The 18179-nt window shown below is 43.6% G+C and overlaps 1 protein-coding gene across 1 annotated transcript; it reads left to right on the top strand.

Annotated features, from left to right (window-relative positions):
* Positions 1-978: 978 nt before the first annotated feature.
* On the top strand, positions 979-17450 carry RPP30 (ribonuclease P/MRP subunit p30). Its single transcript, XM_059476859.1, has 11 exons — positions 979-1101; positions 2025-2080; positions 2397-2453; positions 3143-3217; positions 3733-3804; positions 8354-8443; positions 10528-10644; positions 13961-13990; positions 14406-14443; positions 15566-15645; positions 17005-17450. The coding sequence occupies exons 1-11, from the start codon at positions 1020-1022 to the stop codon at positions 17112-17114; spliced, it is 807 nt and encodes a 268-aa protein (XP_059332842.1). The 5' UTR covers positions 979-1019; the 3' UTR covers positions 17115-17450.
* The last annotated feature ends 729 nt before the right edge of the window (positions 17451-18179 follow it).

Here is an 18179-nt window from a genome sequence, read left to right as displayed (position 1 = left end):
ATGCTTTGTTAACCAAGTGTTCTCTTTGATAGAAATGAGCCCCAGGTCCCCACAAGCCCTGTGTGCGCGACTAGCACAAGCTACATCAAGGTCTGACCCTGCAAGAAGGGATGTTCAGGGTTTGGCAGCAGCCTTGGCCTCGGTTAGAAGCATTTTTGCCATATTAAGAATTCAGGGCTCCAGATTTCCACAGACTTCCCCTGGTGAGCATTTAGCTCAATTTGAAGATAGAGAAAGGGAAGGACCACCTAGTCTGGCCACCTGAAGTTGGACAGGAATTGCAGACCTGCTGTCTTCAGCAGCTGCTCTAAGTCACCAAAAACCATCTACTGAGAATTTCCATTTTTATTTTACATATTGTGTGCTATTTATCAGCAGTAGAACAATATTAGTACTTTTTGTGGCAGCGCTGCACAGTGAACTTGTATCTGATTATCGGTCTGTGAGAATTCCTCTGTCCTCTTCGGTGTCAGGGCTGTCTTTGACACGGCAGCTCGGGGCGCTGTAGGAAAGAGAATAACTATGAAACCATAAATAGAAAAGATTGGATTTGATTTCTATTGGCAACGTTCAGACAGACCGGAACCAGTTTCACAGGGAATAGATAACACGCCACAGGAGCAGGGCTACCGCTCCACCTGGTGGGCACCCGGCGGCTCCGAGGGGCACGGCGAGCCTCGGCCGGCGCCGCTGCGGCCGCGGAGAGCGGCAGAGCCGCTCGGGGATGTCCCTCAGAGCCAGCCCGGGGTGCGTTGCCCGGGAACGAACCACGATCCTGGGGGATCTCCTTCAGAGGCTCCGCCTGAGACCTGAGCCACCACCGCATAGCCCCTCCCTGGCCCCGCAGCGCCGCGCCGAGGCAGCCAAAGCCCTGTGGAGCGCAGCCCGGCCAGGGCTGCGGGAGCCGCCGGCCCGGACGGGCGGGACTACAGGGCCCAGGCTGCCGCGGGCGGGAGGGCGGTGCCGCCGCCTTGCGCCGCCGCCGTGCCCGGGCTGGGCCCGCCCGCCGCGCCGAGAGCATGGCCGGCTTCGCCGACCTGAATCTGCCGCAGGGAGCGGACAAGAAGTCCCTGCAGAGCCTGCTGGAGGCCGCGGCGCACCGTGAGTCTGCGAGCGGGGCGGGCGGCGGGGCCGGCCCGGAGCTCGGTGGGGCCGAGCTGGGGAGCGCGGCCGGCCCCGGCCAGGAGGGCAGCGGGACGCGAGCGGCGGCTCCCCTGGCACGGCAGGCACTGCCGGAGCCTGCGGGCTGGGCTGGCACGGCCGGACTCCCGGGATGAACCTTCCCTTCCCGCCGTTTCCCCCGGCGCCGCTCCGCTCAGCCCGCGGCTCTCTGCCAGCCCAGTGCCCAGGGCTGGCTCTGCCCGGGACGGGGGCGCAGGGGAAGCTCCTGCTGCGCCTTGCAGCTCTGTCTCTGCCTGCTTGTCCCGGTGTCACGGTTGGTTCTTTCCCTACGTGCACAAGTTTTTCCGCCGGCAGTTTGGGAGGGCCCGGCTCTTTTCCTGCAGAGCTGTTGTTCAGCCCCGTGCTGCCTGTGCGGGGTTCGGGGCGGGAGGTTTGAATGCCCCCGGCAGGTCTGGCATCCTCCCCAGAGCCTGTGAACCAAACCTTCTCCTCCGTTCACTCAGCATCGTTTGGGATTACTGCTTTGCCTTCTCCGGCAGCTCTGCGTTATCTGCACTTTTTAACAACTGTCCTGAGTACAGCAGTTTTCCATAAAGAAAGTCACAAACAGGGCCAGGCTAGGCCAGACCTTTGGGGACACCAAACCCATGTATTTGTGTTCATAAAGCTCTGCATTGAGTGAGGGTTGTCAGGCCAGGGCTATGTTAAAAGCCAAACAGATTTTTTTTTTGTCTACTTCAAAGCACTTTTTGGGTGAACCAGTCGTCTTAAAAAATAATAGAAATCTAAACATGCGCGTGATTATTAACTGTAGGACATTTAAGTAATGAGTATTTTACAGTTTTCTCATTGGAATTGCTTTTTACTATTTATTTACTAAATTTTTACTGTGTGTTTTTCAGTGGGATATTCTGTAGTTGCACTTAATCATGTCATCGACTTTAAAGAAAAGAAACAGGTAATTTTTCTTGGGGTTATTTGTTCTTACTGTGTTTTCTTTAGTAAATCTGCTGCCTTATTCCATGTTTCCAGATAGCTTTAGCTGCAGAATGCACATCTAGATACAAGCACAAATCTCTATTTGTAACAAAACTCCCATTTTATATTTCAGTAGAACTGCCTTCGGATTAATTTTTAATATGGTTCATGTACTGTCCCACAAAAATAGTTTCCTTAGTGTGGTAAATTTCTTCTTAAGATTGGAACACAGTTTTTGTTTACATGTAAACATAACCCATGGCATTTTTAATAACTTTGTTCTGTTCTCTTTCAAGGAAATCATCAAGCCAGTATCCCCTTCAGAGTTGTTTCCATCTTTACCTATTGTACAAGTATGTCTAGTTACATTCTATATATATACACTGGTATTCCGAGTTACCCTTTTTTTACCTTTGTGTGTTTGTATATGGGATTTTGTGTATGAGGTGTTAATCAAAAAAGAAAAAATTGTCCATTATTTCATGGTTCAAACTCCAAGCATTGGAAGAATAGTAAACTCACATCAGGGTAGGCTCTATTCGTTATTTTAGAAATTATTAAAGAAATTGCTTTGTTTGAATTTTGAATCTGCTTGTAGTGGAATAATCACAGTACAGTTCTTGAAATTTAAGTTTCGAAAATAATTTTGTGGTTTTGATGGAGCAAAATTTGGATATAAAGAAATACAATAATATGTTTTGGGTCACTGACATTGATTAATTCAAGAACTGCTTTTCATTGCAGTTGTGGCCTGCCTGGGGAATCATAGCAGTAGTAAATTATACTCAATTTTTCTGCATGGTTGTTTTTCTTTTTTTTCTTTGCTTTCTATTCATCCTTCCCCAGAGAAACACAGTAAGTCGTTCTTTGTAAGGACAGGTATAATAGCAAAGAGATAATGTAAATTAGGGAAGTGTAACTACAAACTTTAGAAAATTAGTATAGCAAGACTATAAGCATGACACCATTTTCTTTTTATAGCAGACTGGGTGGAAATTACCACAAATTTTTGCATTGGGTTATTAATTTTTTTTTTATATAGGGGACATCTAAAAGAATTAAAGTCTTGACCCGGCTAACACTTGTTGTTTCTGATCCTTCCCACTGTAATCTCTTGGTAAGTATACTCAGCAATCAATTTTGCAACTTTTATTTCCTTTTCTTAATGAATGAATGAAACTGTAAATTCTATGGGGACAACATCCTGGAATTTATAGGGCACTCAGCAGTGGCTTCTGAAATTGCATCTCTAACAAGTAATGTGATCATGAGGAGATGCAGACTTACAAGAGTGTATATGGCGTCTGTTGATCATTTGTCAATATGGAAAAATAGTTCTGTTCCTTGATTTCTGGACTTCTGTGCATGAACTAGAAGACCATGAGTAACCCTTGCATCTGGTTATGTTTTTGTGCTACAAGATCAAAACAAAAAGTGTGTCTTAATAAATTGCTGGGACAAGCCTCAAATTGAGAATAAATGACTTCATTGTAGAAACCTGCTGTGTAATTTGATGATTATTGGCTTTGTTTTAATACTTGACAGGGAAAAAGGATTTTTTTCCTCATTGTTTTGGTTGTAATCATTGTGCATGTCAGAATTCAAAGTAGTAATTGTTTCCTCCTTTTATAGAGATCAACATCTGCAAACATAAGGTTATATGACATCATAGCAATATTTCCAAAAACTGAGAAGCTGTTCCATGTAAGTACCATCATCTCATCAGTAATGCTCGTTCAGTAGCCTTTAGTGCCTTGTGCTAATCTAAGTATATGGTTTTGTTTTGATTTTATGCCCCATTTATAAAGGCCTCATGGAGTTAATCAAACATTATAGGCTGCCTGGGCAGTTGATGGGCTGAGGGGTTTGGGAGGATTTGCAGGAGGCTGCAGGACTCTGAGGTGACAGGTTAAAGTCTGAAATATCTACCTTGTCTACCTGATGGAGGGACTTGTATGCCCTGCACTGTGATTGCCTTTATGTGCCTTGTACTCTAGTGAGGAGAGAAAGCATTCTTTTTCCCCCTCCAATATATGTGTATATCATCATGTAGAAAACTTCTGTCTTCTGCTTTAACTTCTCAAACTCTTGACAACTTCCCTAAAATGCACTTTTGATCTTCTGTTAGAACTATTTATTCCTCAAAAATGCTAGGGAGGATTTTAAAGTAGAACTAATGTGGTTCTGTGAGTTACCTGGTAGCTGTTCACCTCCATTTCCTTAATATTTTATTTAAATTGTTCTGAAATACTTGATAACAGCTGATGTCGATGTTCTGATTTGGTGGAGCACCTTGAAAGAAGTTATGTTTTTGTCAGAATTTTTCTGACAAAAAATACAAAACCCAAAATTGTGATGTCTGATCTGTTGTAAGCTTGTAAATATTAAGTCTGAATTGGGTGAGTAGGTGGAAGTGTTCCATCTCTGTTAGCCTTGGCGGGCAGACATGCAGTTTAAAGCAGTGTGAGGGGCAGGGACAGCAAAAAAAAAGTGAGTTTCTTTGAAGAATTTACTTTCAAAGATATTTACTTTCAAAACTTCTCAGTTTAAGACTGAGTCTGGTGGTTGTTTTTTTAAAATAAGTTAAAGCCACTTTCCAGTACTGTTGAATACCTGTTTTGCTACATTAAAATTGCATTATTCTGTTTTGGTTTTCTACATTATTTCCCCTCCTATTTCAAGTCTTGTCCAAGTAAACTACAAAGCAGGAGCTGTCAAAGAATATGAACTTTAGAGAATTTTTCAGCCAAATTCAAACATTAATTATAAGAGTTACAGCAAAATTAAATAAATTTCTGAATTTTATTTCCCTTGAAAGATTGTAGGACTCTTCAGGGTGTGACAGAGGCAAATGGTTTAAAATACTTTTTGCTGGCCACTCTCCACCTCTTTCTTTTGATATCTGGCAATAATGTAAAATCTCATTTCTCAAGTGAGTTCAATCAGTTTATCATGTGCTTAAACAAGCACCTGAAACTAGGTGATCAGCTGGGGTGTGCTGTGTTGTTTTTTTGGGAAAAGGGTATTCTTTCACTTAAGGGTTATTAGTGTTTATTTTCAGCCATATCACGCCTCCTGCTGCAGTTGCACATCCAGCTGTGGCAGTGTTTAAGCAGCCACTCATTTCTGCAGTCCCTGCCTGCTTTGCTGAGCTGCTTGCTTGCTCAGCTGCATGGCAGCTTGCTTGGAGGAGCCTGCTTTTGGCTGAGCAGTAACCAGAGGTTTTGCCAAGTTCTCTTGCAGGCAGATCCCCTTTCCCAGAGTGATTCAGCAGGCAGCCCCGCGGAGCTGTGCCAGCGCAGAGCAGTGCTGTGCTCTGGCAGGGTCTGGCTAAGCTGACACTCTGGCAGGTGATGGGCAGGCTGTGAGGAAAGAGGCAGGATTGTCAGTGAGATTATCTCCATTGCTTCCATGCTGGCAGCACTTTGAGCTGGGGATGGAACCCAAGCGTGTTTTTTGCAAAGTGCATGAGGTGAAAGACTTCATTCATCCTTCACATTCAGGGCAGGTTTGTATGGCTGCCTTTTGTTTAGAGATGTTAGAATATCTCACTGTGCAAAACTTATTCAGTTTCACAGAGGTACCACACAGGTGAAAGGGACTTTACATAGAGCGTTTCAGCACATACAGTTTGCCTCTTACAACTCATGGATATTTCATTATTAAGAATAAAGCCTTCAAGAGTGGGTCTTGCATGACAAATAAACTTCCTATTGGCTTTTGGTAACTCAGCATGAGCTCAAGAGCATCATCTTTCTCACCAACAATTTGGCACTTGTGTTTTCTCCATAGAACAAGATTTTTCATGTTTTTGTGAAAAAATTACATGACCCTTGGAGGTGTACTCCAGTTTTAGCATGGCCCAAAACTAGTCTGTGCCCTTTTGTCACAAGCCAGGGAAGCTCTTTTGTGGCTGAGTGTGGCAGTGATATGTACTGAAAGATGTGCTCAAATTCTTCAAATAATTTATATCCTTTAGGGGATGAGGAAGCCATGTTTGCCAGTTGTAGAATGGGCTCCTTGTTTAAGTCTCCCAAGAATATTGTTTTGGCCTGCAGCAGGAATGCCCACCCCATGCAGGTAATAGGGTCTGTACTTGCTGCTTTTAAAAAATGTTGCTTTCTAAGATTTCTGATTGTTTAAATTATATTAGTTAGCTCTGTCTGCTGTTTTTAAGCACTTAGCACATCACTAATATCTCAAAAAGCCTTCATATGTACATCTGAAGATGTAGTGCAAAGTCAGATTTCAATGTTTATTCATAGAACATTTGCCAAAGCTTGCTTCAGAACTCCCAGACAGTGGCAGATGTATTTATTAATGGCTGGCTGGAGTTCTCCCAGCAGATGGGGCTCTTGCCCACAGTGCTGCCAGGCAGCTGCTGGGCTGTGCAACTTGCTGCATGTCATTTTCTGGATGAAGTTGTTGCACTTCAGATCTTCTCAGCAGCCAGGGTAGCCTTAGCTTGGCTGCATGTTTGATTTGTCTGGGAGCCAGAGCTAGGGTGAATATTAGAGTTCTTGGAGAAATCTGCTCTCCAGTTTTTCATGCAGTGCAGGAATTCCTCATATGTGAGGAATATGGCTTGCAGTTTGGTTTTCCTTGGTGGTATTTTCTGACATGTTCATGTCACTGGAATCCTGTAGATATCCTGGCTTTTGAGTCACTCCCTGTCCCGCTGTGCTTAATTTACAAATTTTCCAGTGTTTCTGGAGCTGATTAGGAAGGCTTGATTTCTCATCAAATAGGACAACTTGCATGTGTCTGATGTCTGTTCTTGCTTCCCTTAATTTTTGCCATAATCTCTTCCTGAATTTTTTATGACCTCGCTGACATATTTTCTAGGGCATGATTCAGAGCTATTTGTTCTGTGCATGTTCCCATAAATCACCTCAGTGTAGTAGTTTGTACCTCATGTAAGAAAAGGAGGGAACCTGACTGTAGTAGGGCTGAACTTCCTCCTGGAAATCTAATTCCATGCCATAGATTCCACAGGCAGCCCATGTCCTGCCTAATGGAGGATAAAGATAAAGGTAGGGCATGAAGGAAAAGTTCAGTCTGAATGTCCTAGCAAAGACATTTCAACTTCAAAAACCTTGGTGGTGGTTTGCCTGCATGTGTACTGTGGCTGTCTTGTCTAGCAAAGAGTGCTATCAACAGCTAAGAAACATTCCTAAAGATGGGCCTGTGCTCTCATCTCCATCCAAATTCCATGTGAACAGAGTGGTAGAAGACCAGTTTGCCAAGCAGCAGTGTGCCTTGTGTTAGAGCAGCCCTTACCACTGCTTTTGTGCCAGTGGGAGGAGGGATGAATGGTTGGCACCTGGCCCAGGTGTATTTGGAGCAGTTGCTGCCAGGTTTCTGTGTGCAGAGAGTTCCCCAACACACAGAAAATTCCTTTTCAACTTCCCCATCCTGTCTTACTTTTTTTGTTACAACACTGCTTACAGACATTAGTCTAGCCCTGTGTAATCATCCTTACAGAGTAGGCATATATAATTCCTACCTTGGGTGCATGAGATTAATGTCAATCAAAGACTCCATTTTAGGGCCCCTCAATTTTCCCTGTATCTCAGTGTGAGGAGTCTCTGCCCCTTGTTCATTTCCTCTGTCTCTCAATACAACCTGTAAATTGTGGTGTGAATTCAAAGCTACATTCTTAAACTGCAGCCTTCAGTGCTGTCTCCAGACTCTGCCAGAGGTGTGCCTCTCAGGAGGAGCTGCACCCAGCCAGGAAAGGGAGGCTCTGAGGATTGGTCTCCAGCACCAACAGTCACATTCTGCTTTTTTCCCATACTTTTCTCTATTGCTTCTGGTAAAAGTAATTAATCCTGAAAACAACCAGGTGCTGCTCTGGAAGCAGAGCATGATGGTACAAGGGGCAGTTCCTGCAGTCTTCCCTTTCTAAATTGGGGTTGGTCTTTATTATCTATGAGTTCTTTTGTCAAAAGCCAACATTGCTTCTGCATGTCCTCTGTCAGACAAAAACAAAGAAGTAAGTACTGCTTTGGGGTTGACCATTATTTTATTGGAAAATTAGTTCTATAAGAAAGGGAAGACTTGGGTTTTAAGTCTCAAATGCTGCTGTTGGATTGGCATACCTGCAATGCACAGTACCTCTTATTTTTAAAACTGAACTCACTCTGGAGAGACATTTGTTGCATTAAGAAATGAAGGAGAATATTAATGCACCTAAAGTTAGTTATGTATTTTTTGGCATATCTAATAATCTGTTCCTGTTTCTTTGCTGTAGATTGCTTGCACAACACTAGATGTGGATCTGGTCTGCATAAATGTAACAGAAAAGCTGCCATTCTACTTCCGAAGGCCCCCTGTGAATATGGTAAATTTACATCTAAATTGCACTCTTGCTGTTAGACTGACATTAAATACAAAATCTGAGTCGAATTCCCGACTGCTTTCCACCCACCATTCCTATCCAAGTGGTTCTTTTATTTTCTTGCATAATGTATAGTTTTGTTTCAAATGTCCTTCACTTCAGGGCCTCCACTGTAGCACTTAATACACATTGATGTATGTTCTTTCTTTTTCTCCTCCTGTCCCCCACTTAAGAAGGCAGAAGTGGTGTTCCCAAGGAGTGGAAACAGAGCCTTCAGGCCACTGTGCTGCTAAGCAGGGAGATATGGTGTGATTGCTGACAAAGCTGCTTCCCAAACCAGAAATGGTACAGCTGTGTCAAAACAGATAAACAGCCCTTTGATATAAAAGACAGGAAATGTGAATGGCAGTGTCAATTTAGGAGAAGGATGTTGTGCTGGTTACTTGAAAGACAACTGTATTGCATCCATACTTGGACAAAAGAATGTCTTGGTAAATGAACCCAGTGTAGCATTGCTAAATATATGCTGTGGGACCCAAGATGGCTATCAATGTGCATCAAATATAGTTCTGCCTGCTGTTGGTAGTTTGCCAGAAAACTTAATCTGAGCGTGCTCTTATGGGAACTTGTTTTCTCCTCTGAGTGTATGTAAAGGTTCATTCCACATGGGCATTCTTGGCTGATGTAGAACTTAGTTCTCAAATTTTTAAATTTGGAATTGGCTAGTAATCCTACTTCCTTTTCTTAGAAAGTTTGACCTAGAATAAAAATTCAAAATTACCTAGAATTAATTCTGAGACAGAATAACAATAATACATTGGCATTTATGGTAAACTGAGGATTTCAACATTCCACTTGGAATAACAATTTTGTATGAAACACTGTATGAAAGTACCCTAGCTGTCTAAAAGTGCAGCAGCTGGCCCAGGTAAGGAGCTGTGTGGCTCTTAGAGCCCTGTGTTGGGAGACATTTTCCTTGCAAGCTACCTCTCATTTTCCACACTCCCAGCCTCAAGGCAGTCTGTCTGTGAGCAGGTCTGTGCATCCTGGGGCAGTCAGTTTTGGTTGTTACAATGCCAGACAGATTGGCAGGCAGCTGAAGTGGTAGGGATGAGGTTAAAAACCACCTTGACTGGAAATTGCTGTATTGCCATCACCTGTTTGGTTTTGATGAATTCAGGCTTCTCTTGTTTGCAGCTATCAGGCCAGATCTATGTAAAACATTTGATGCATGTATAGCTTCTGTTGTGCTTGCATACAGAGGTCATGCCTGGCTGGGAGCTGGATTAATTCCAGCTGTATTCAGTTACTGGACTCTCTTACAGTATTACCATTGCAGCCTATTTTAATAATATTTATGTAAGAGTAGAGTATCATTTCAGGCAAATGTAGGATTGCCATGGAACAAAGAACTCCTGGCCTTACATTGTGTCTTTATTGCTAGCACACTGTGTGCAAGCTTATTAACCTTTCTGTGTTTGCAAAAACAAGAATACTGGGCTTTTGGTGAGGCACAGCAAAGGATGTCAAAGCAGCTGAAAACATAACCAGTACATTACTATATGAAACCTCTTCTGTGATTCAGTGTTTTCTGACATTGTCACAAACACCAGAGTATGCTGTGAGACAGGAGAAGGGTCCTTGTTGCTGCTTTTGTGCACGGAGGAATTGTTCATCTGCAATACATGGCTACTGAGGGAAGTGATGATCTTTCTTACAGCAGGTGGGGGACTAGAGGACTTGAGTCCTCAAAGTTTCAAGACAGCAGATTACCAGCAATGGTTATCTGTCTCCTTGACTCTGACTGTGTGTATATATTAGTGATAGCCAGTTACAGCAAATAAGTGGTTTGTTTGTTAAACCTCATTTATCTGTCCAAGATTTATGCACACGTATCTGGTGTACAGTGAAGCCTTCCCCCACTCTCCTTCCATGCTATACTGTACTCTTACTGGAACAATTCTGCCTTATTTTTTTTGTATGTGACACAGTTAAAGTGAGAGTAAGCTGCATCAATAACAGACAGCAGTTGTTAGATTGTTAGGCTTCTCTCCTTTTGATTTTTGATCACTCTCTTTCATGTGAAGGCAATAGATCGAGGCATTTACTTTGAACTTCTTTACACACCTGCCATCAAAGACTCCACTATGAGAAGATACACAATTTCAAATGCCATCAGCCTGATGCAGATCTGCAAAGGAAAGGTAAGCTGTCAAAGTGAAAACAAGGTAATTAAATCAGTTCAAATTTTTCTGGAGTTGTACAGACTGAGCCATTTTAAATGAGTTTGATGCTGGGACATCTGAAGCTGTGACTAAATCTTGGCCTACTAACACAAGGACACAATCATTGTAGCTCCAGATACTTCCACTCTTGCACCATTGCATGCTTTCTTCTTAAGCTGTCAAGCTGTTAAATTCTTTTTCCAGAACAACCCATGTGTTGTTATGGTATGCAATTCCCAAAAACAAAGGTGGGAGGGGATGGAGGGAGATTAAAGTGCCAGACATCTAAGGTTTGCACTAGAACTGAAATTCATGTATTTCTTTAAAATCTTCCACTTCATATTTCTCATTAACCAAGAGCTCTTTTGACTGCCTACTTTGAATATGGAGGCTAAAACACAATTTAAAAAAAGAAGTAGAAATCTTGTTTTGTTAACAAGTAAATTCTCTGTGTCCAAAATATTCCAAACAGCTCGCTGGCTGTCAGCCAAGGCTTTGCTGCAGTCAGATGAGCTGCGTTCTTCCATGCTACTGAAACCCAAGGAAGAAGTAACTTTGGGATGCCTGTAACCATTGCTTTCATAACTTACCTCCTCCCAGGCTACCAGGTTAAGCTGTCTGTTATGCTGTGTACTCTCAGGCCATGCTTTTTAATAGGGGGTCATATCAAATTTAACAGAAATTGTAGCTCCCTCTTTTGTATTGTAAATGGCCTCTGCCACATGTAGCTAGTCTAGAGAAGCTGGATTTGTAAAATCTGAAATGGGATGTAGAACTTGGAAGATAAATTAAAAGTAGATCCATCATTACCTCAATTCTCCTCAATCATGGCAGCTCTTATAGAACAGCAGGGTGGGTGAAACAGATTCATTCCTTGGTGCTCCAGAGAAGGTGAGTGTTTGCACAGCCTCTCCTGAGAAGCCCAGCTCTGGCAGGTAATAACATGAAGTACTGACTTGGACATGACTTCTGTACACACCAGACCACTTTCCTTTGAAATTCCCTTTTTGATACTGTTCCTCTTTCCTCTGTGCAGTTCAGGATGTGCTTCTCATGTGGTTGTTGATGAACTGGAGAGCACCAGCTGTGTTGATATCATGGCTAGGGCAAGCGAGATGTTCAGGCTCTGTCTGTCCACGGTGCCCTTTGACTCTGCATCTGTCAGTCAGGGTTTCATCTGTGCCTGGAAGGTAAAGCAGCTGGAGCTGCACAGGACAACTTGTTGTCAGGCATGGAAGAGGACTGCTAGCTTGTCTTTGTTCTTTGCCTCCAGACTCAGTAGGCTGTGGACCAGCAGAGATGGTTATTAGCCCTACTGAGAGTTTGCCTCTGTCAGTGAGGTGGAGGCCCTTGTTTCAGTGGAGCATGGGATGCTTCTGATGACACCTGGCATGCAACTCTCATGTTCTGTAACGTGTAGTTGCTCAACCCATAGTTGCTTTTGGATACTTTTATTCCTCCTCTATTGTAGCAGGGCAGAGAAACCTTCAGAAATTTACTTGTGTTCTCAGAGCTGGCATTGAGCAGTGTCTTTAAAACATTAAAATGTGCAGGGAATGAAGGAGAAGCTCCCCTGCCTTGCCAGACCGAAGGTGTGTAGAGCAACAGTCCCTCACCTGCTGTGTTTTGGTAACTGAGTTGGAGGCTGCCTGGAGCAATGTACTGAACAGCTGCTGTCTGCTTTACCTGGGGAGATAGTGTTTTGCCTTTTAGATTTGCCTTTAGCTCTTGCCTTGGATTTGCCTTTGCCTGCTGCTCTTCACTTGCCAGCAGTGCTTTTCTTACCTGCTCTTGTGTCCGTCCTCCATGTTACCCGTCCCCTAGTAAAAGCCTTTGAACCAGGCAGAGCATATCTCCAGTGCCCAGCAGTGATCCACAGTCCTGTGCTGGCTTCAGATGGCTCACACAGCTGCTCTGGGAGCTCCTCTGAGCCTGGGTGACAGGCATTAGTTGCTACAGTTTGCAGCAGGAAACTAGAGTTTTCCCAGCAAACTCTTGCAGTCAGCACCACTTACGCCCAAAAGCACCTCTGGGATCCATAGTGTAGTCATTTTAAAGGTGAAGTATTCAGAAAAAACAATGTCCTAGGCTCCATCAGGATGTGTGCTGTTAAGTCACTTTGATGTATATATTGTTTCTGCTTCTGGCATTCCTTGTGGGGAGGCAGAGTCATCTGTCCCATCCTTGTCTTCTCAGCACATGAGGAAACCTGGGGCACACTGAACATGCAGTCATGTTTACACAGGTCTTTCAGCTGCTGAGTTTAGCTGCACACAGAGCATTTTCTTCCAATATCTGCCCAGCTCTTTGTGCTGTGGAGGTGGCAGGGGAAGCAGAGCAGTGTGGGGAAACCCCCACCCTGAAACCAGAGCTGGGTGATGTGTTGGTGGTACTGACATCAGAGAGGGAAAATCTGTCTCTGCCTCAGCACAATTCTAATTCTCACCCACTCAAGCAGGAATTCCCAAAGCCCTTTATTCAGTATAATAAAAGGTGCAGGGAGATTTTGCTGCTGCAGAGTTACCAGCTGAGCCATGCAGGCCCCCCTAGGTGAGCATCCTTGAGCTCAGCATCACAAGAGCTCTGGCAGCTGAGCTGTGGGATCTGCCAGCCCCGCTGTAGTCACATGCCTGTTCTGCAGAAACCTTTTGGGAGAAAAGGGAGAGGGATTTCTCTGCCTGGTGATGTTCATAGGGGTGCCAGTGTTAAGGGAATGGAGTGTGTGACACAAAGTGGCTGCCACTGCCTAAGTGTAGATGCATTTCCTGAGCCAGTGTGGGTATGGTCAAGGCTAACACAAATGCTTAGCATTGAGTGGTACTGCAGCAGTACAGACTGAAAATCTGGGAGCACCAAACTGTCTCAAGGCACTGTCTGTAAGCTGCTTCTGGGGGATCCTGGACTCCTAAATCTATTTCTCTTACAGCTCAGGGTGAGTTGTTGTTCATGTGGGGCCTTTTTCAACCGGTGTAAATAAAGGGGACACTTGTTAACACAGTGGCTGCATTTTTTCTTTACCCTTAAGGGCACTTTGAAGTCCAGTATGAGAGATACAGGCTGATAGGTGATTGCTTAATGCCATCACTCTGGACACTTATACTGCTTATATCACGTCCCTAAATTAAGATTCCCACCCCAACAGAGTTCATCTGAGGGCATCAGATACTCTGATGTTTAATTGGGCTCTGAGCCTGAACTTAGCTAATGCTCAAAAAATTTTTTGCATCTTGCTGATTTTTATTTCATTTCTTGGAGCTGTCTGACAGATGAATGTTTGTACTCTTTTGTTTTCCAGAACATAGTTATATCTAGTGCAGCTGAAAGGGTAAGTCTCAGATATTTTTTTTTTATAAATCAAAACAAATTGAAGATTTATCTGTGGCTGAAAATACAGCTTTAATTACACATTAAACATATAAAAATGTATGTTTAAATATGGTTGCCATTACCAAAGAATTGTATTGTGGGTTTTGGGACTTTTTTTTTGGTTAGTTGTTTTGTTTTGTTGGTTTTGGGGGGATTTTTTTTTTGCTGTTGCTGTGGTATTTTTCATTACACTTTTGTCCCAGATGGACACACTGTTTGCCAAAATAGTGGTATTTGCTTGATTTACTGTTATGTTCAGTAGCTTGCTATTATATAGCATTTAATCTTGCCTATCTGATAGCCTTGGCCTGCCTGCTCACACTGTCAGTCTAACAGCAAAGGCATTCACATATCCAAACTTTGTTTTGTTTTAGCCTCTAGAGCTCCGAGGTCCTTATGATGTGGCTAATCTGTATCCTTTCCCAAAGTCAAAGGCAGCAGTTAGTAGTAGCATTGGAAAGTTCAAAGTGGTTTTGAAATTCTTTTCCTCCTTTACAGTCCTTGAACTTTATACAGTGGTACTTGCTGGTGACCCATTCAGTGAATCAGGGCTCTGAGTGTGTGGAAGGAGCAACAGATCTTGGTCATGGGATGGCATGAGAAGTCACTGTGACTACTAATGTTTGTGTTCAGCTCCAGGAATGTTTTGTTGTGATGTGTAGTAATGTTGTGTGGGTGTAAATGGAGAAATTAATAAAACCCATAAAAATCTAAGGACACTATGAACCAAACGAGAAATTATTACTTAGTATCTCCAAAGTGTCACATTTTTGGTAGCAGAAGCTATAAAATTGGTTTCATGTAAAATTAAAAGTCCCTATCTGAGCAGTAACTACTTCTGGTCTGGATTTTCCAGTCCTTAGTTATACATGTAATGTTAAAAAAACTTGTTGTGTTCTAGAAACAAAGGAGAGTATTTTCTTCCCTTCTTTTTGGAGTTCAGATGCATTTTTGTTACTCTCCCCACCCCTGAAGCACATATTTGGCCTGTCCCTGGAAGGGAAGGAGCATGCTCTGAGTCATGAGAGCCATGTGGGAGGCTGTGTGGCCTGGAAGGATTTTATGCACAACGCTTTTTCTTCCCTCTAAAAATGAGCAGTCAGGCTCAAGCCAAATTAACACAGCTAAGGTGGTGTCATCCCTGCTAAAAGTGGCTGGAAACTTCAGCATAATGCTTTAGTATCAGACAGTACCCTGTCCCCAAAGCTGAAATTTTCTTGGGGGTAAATTTTTTCTTAATTATGCATATCTAAAATGTTTCTGTGTTGACAGACTTTTATTTTCAAAAGTACAGCTTCTTGTCTGGAAATAAACAACATTGCCAGGAGCTTTCCAGGAGGGCTGCTGGGGAACTGCAGCCAGGAGAATTGGGTGCCTCATTTCTGCTTCTGGGTAACCTTATGCAAAATGTCACTTTGAGTTACAGCTTTGCTAATTCCCAGTTATTTGTAGAGTAAGCAAGCCTGTCGTGCAGAGAGCCTTCCCTGTTGTGTGTGTTGCTTCCTGTGTGTTTGATCCTGAGCAGCAGTGACAGAGGTTTGCTGTTTGGCCTGTCAGAAGGTGAAGCAAAGGCAGCTGTGTCCACCAACTGCAGAGCCACCATGCTGCATGGAGGTGAGCACTTGGAAGCTCCTGTAAATAATGTGTGCATTTGTTAAACTGAGTTCTTGTGGATGCATATTCTGCAAAAGGTCTGAGACCTTACAGAGCAGGTCAGATCAGGGTTTTACTTCTTTGTCCAGTGCATGAAGAGGAGCTTGTGTGGCAAGGCTGTTTCATTTTCCCTCATTGCCATGTTGGCCAGTCAGTGGCTGAACTGGCAGTGCTGTCTGTGCTGGAGGACTCGTGCAACCACATTAATGAGTCAGAAAGGATTGAACCAAAATAGGAGCCTGCTGCTGTGCTTCATAGTGAAACTGCCCCATTTCAGAAACATTTGAATGCTGATCTTAGTGACACTCCAAACAACTCAGTGATTGAAGTCAAAAAATGGGTATGCATGTGTTTTGCATTTGCCTTTTTGCAGCATGTGTGCAGAAGCACCTTAGTCATGTCCCTTTCTGATGCTTTAATACGTGGATTATTTCCGACTCACTCTTCAGTGTGTATCATTTCAAACTCATGGAAAAATCAACAGGTTCTCCTCCAGCCTGCTGCTCATCTACATAGAAATACAGAGTTTATCAAATTTATGTGAGATTTCTCAAGCCTGTCATCCATCTTATCTGTGAAATTAAATAGCAAGTGTCATTTCCCTTGTCCCAGAGAGGATACTAGCCCAGAATAAGTCAATATATTTTGTCAAGGTTCTTGCAGAGCCTCTCTGCTAATAGAGTATTTGTAGGGAACAGGGACTCTCTTCTAACTCAGATTTTGCTGAGAAGCTTCCCACCAGTAATTACAAAATTGAATTGGGCTCAGTAGGTTATTGGACCAGTATTTCATGATAATGTTGAGAGTTTAGTAAATAAAATTCTTGAATACCATAAAATACTTCCTTGGTATGTAGGGGATCCTCTGCCAATACAATTGTGCCCACATAGTCTAAGAATCCTGGGGTATGTGAATGCATTTTTTAGTGTTTTTTTAATAACAGTATGTTTGGCTCAGAAGTGCTTTTGACAGTGCTTCAAGAATGTGTCCTTCTGTGATTATTGAACTGACTAAGCCTGGTTTCCTATGGTTTTGTGTCTCTGCAGCTCCTCAGCCCCTGCAGACCTTGGTTTTCCTTGGTTTGCTATAATTCTACACCCACCATTGTATTTCCCCCAGTATTTTCTCCACTCTGTAATGCAGTGAATCCCAAGCTCCTGCCCTTGCAGGTTGCTTCCCTGCTGTGTGTGCTGACTGGCTGTTTGCTCATCGTGTCCAGCTGTGGTTTGGGGCATGGACACCTGAACTGAGCATGCCTTAAATGCATTTTATTTCAGCATTTGAGGTGCTGGTACTGCAGCCTCTGTTTGTGTATTCCAGAAACTCGAAAGAGTGCCTGTGGCGTGGTGTACACGGTGAAGAAGCCTCGCAAGGTTGAGGAGGAGGAAACAGCAGTGCCAGCCTGCAAAAAAGCTAAGACTCAAGCTTGAGGACTGAACAAGTTGTCAACAGAAGCCTCCATCTTGTCTTTAGCCAGTGTTGAGTCTTCCTCCAACCAACTTTATTTTTCCCTTACTACCTTGCTCAGCCTGCAGAAGAGTTATTCTTCCAGCATTCAAGTGAGGAAAACTGTGTGAATGAGACTGCTGAATAGTGTTCACCACATCTGAAAGGTCATGCTGGGCTTCTGGCCAAGGGCAGGAAACTGACTCTTCACCCTCCCTTAGGTGTCCTGGAGTTAATGCTAACTCAACAGAACATTTCTAACGTGGAAGTTTTTACTTGTACACATGCATTCCTTTTTTATTAAAAAACATGTCTAAGAACACATGCCTTCATAGTCTAGCTCTTCTGGTTTCTCAAGTTTTGAACACATCTCTGTACAGCTGCAAGCCTGTAGATGAAGTTTACCTTCAAGTGGCCTGTGAAGAAACTTTTCAATCAGCTCCTGAAGCACTGTATCTAATAAAGTTTCTTCTCCCCCAGTTTCCTGAAGCACATTGCTGTGGCCACTTGGGTGCCTGAATGATTGAACTGTTGCTGGGTTAGGTGTGGAACAGACTGAGTTAGCCAGCACTGATGTCATTTCTGTTTCCTGACAGGCTTGCTGCCAGTGTGCAGGTAATTGGGCAGAAACAAGCAGAGAGGTTGTGGCTTGCAGCATAGGGCAGCAGGTGGAGGTGAGCAGTGATTTCTGTGGAGAAGGATGTGAGCATACATCAGGCCTGTGGCTGCCAGGGTGGCACTCGTGAGCTATGGTGCTTGTGTGAGAAAAGTCTCATCTGTCTGAAGCCGTTGGCCTCAGTCTAAGAGAGCTGCCTGCAGACAGAATAGGTGGTTCTTCTTCTTGCTCCTCTGGGTTTTGTGCAACTTCACTCCAAAACTGTCATTCCAGGAAAAGTTATTCATTGCTGCTGACTTCTGACTCCACCTCAGGATGGTGCCCAGGACATGGCTTTGGCCAGACTATAAAGCCAGCTGACATGGGTTGGTGGAGGACTGTGAGAGCCTCTGGTATATTTGTCTGCCAGGCCACCCAGTGGATAATCAGGCAT

Source organism: Ammospiza nelsoni, chromosome 8, assembly GCF_027579445.1.
Source record: "Ammospiza nelsoni isolate bAmmNel1 chromosome 8, bAmmNel1.pri, whole genome shotgun sequence".
Classification (NCBI taxonomy): Eukaryota; Metazoa; Chordata; class Aves; order Passeriformes; family Passerellidae; genus Ammospiza; species Ammospiza nelsoni.
Note: the sequence above shows the minus strand (reverse complement) of the source record. Positions and strands in the feature narration are given on the sequence as shown.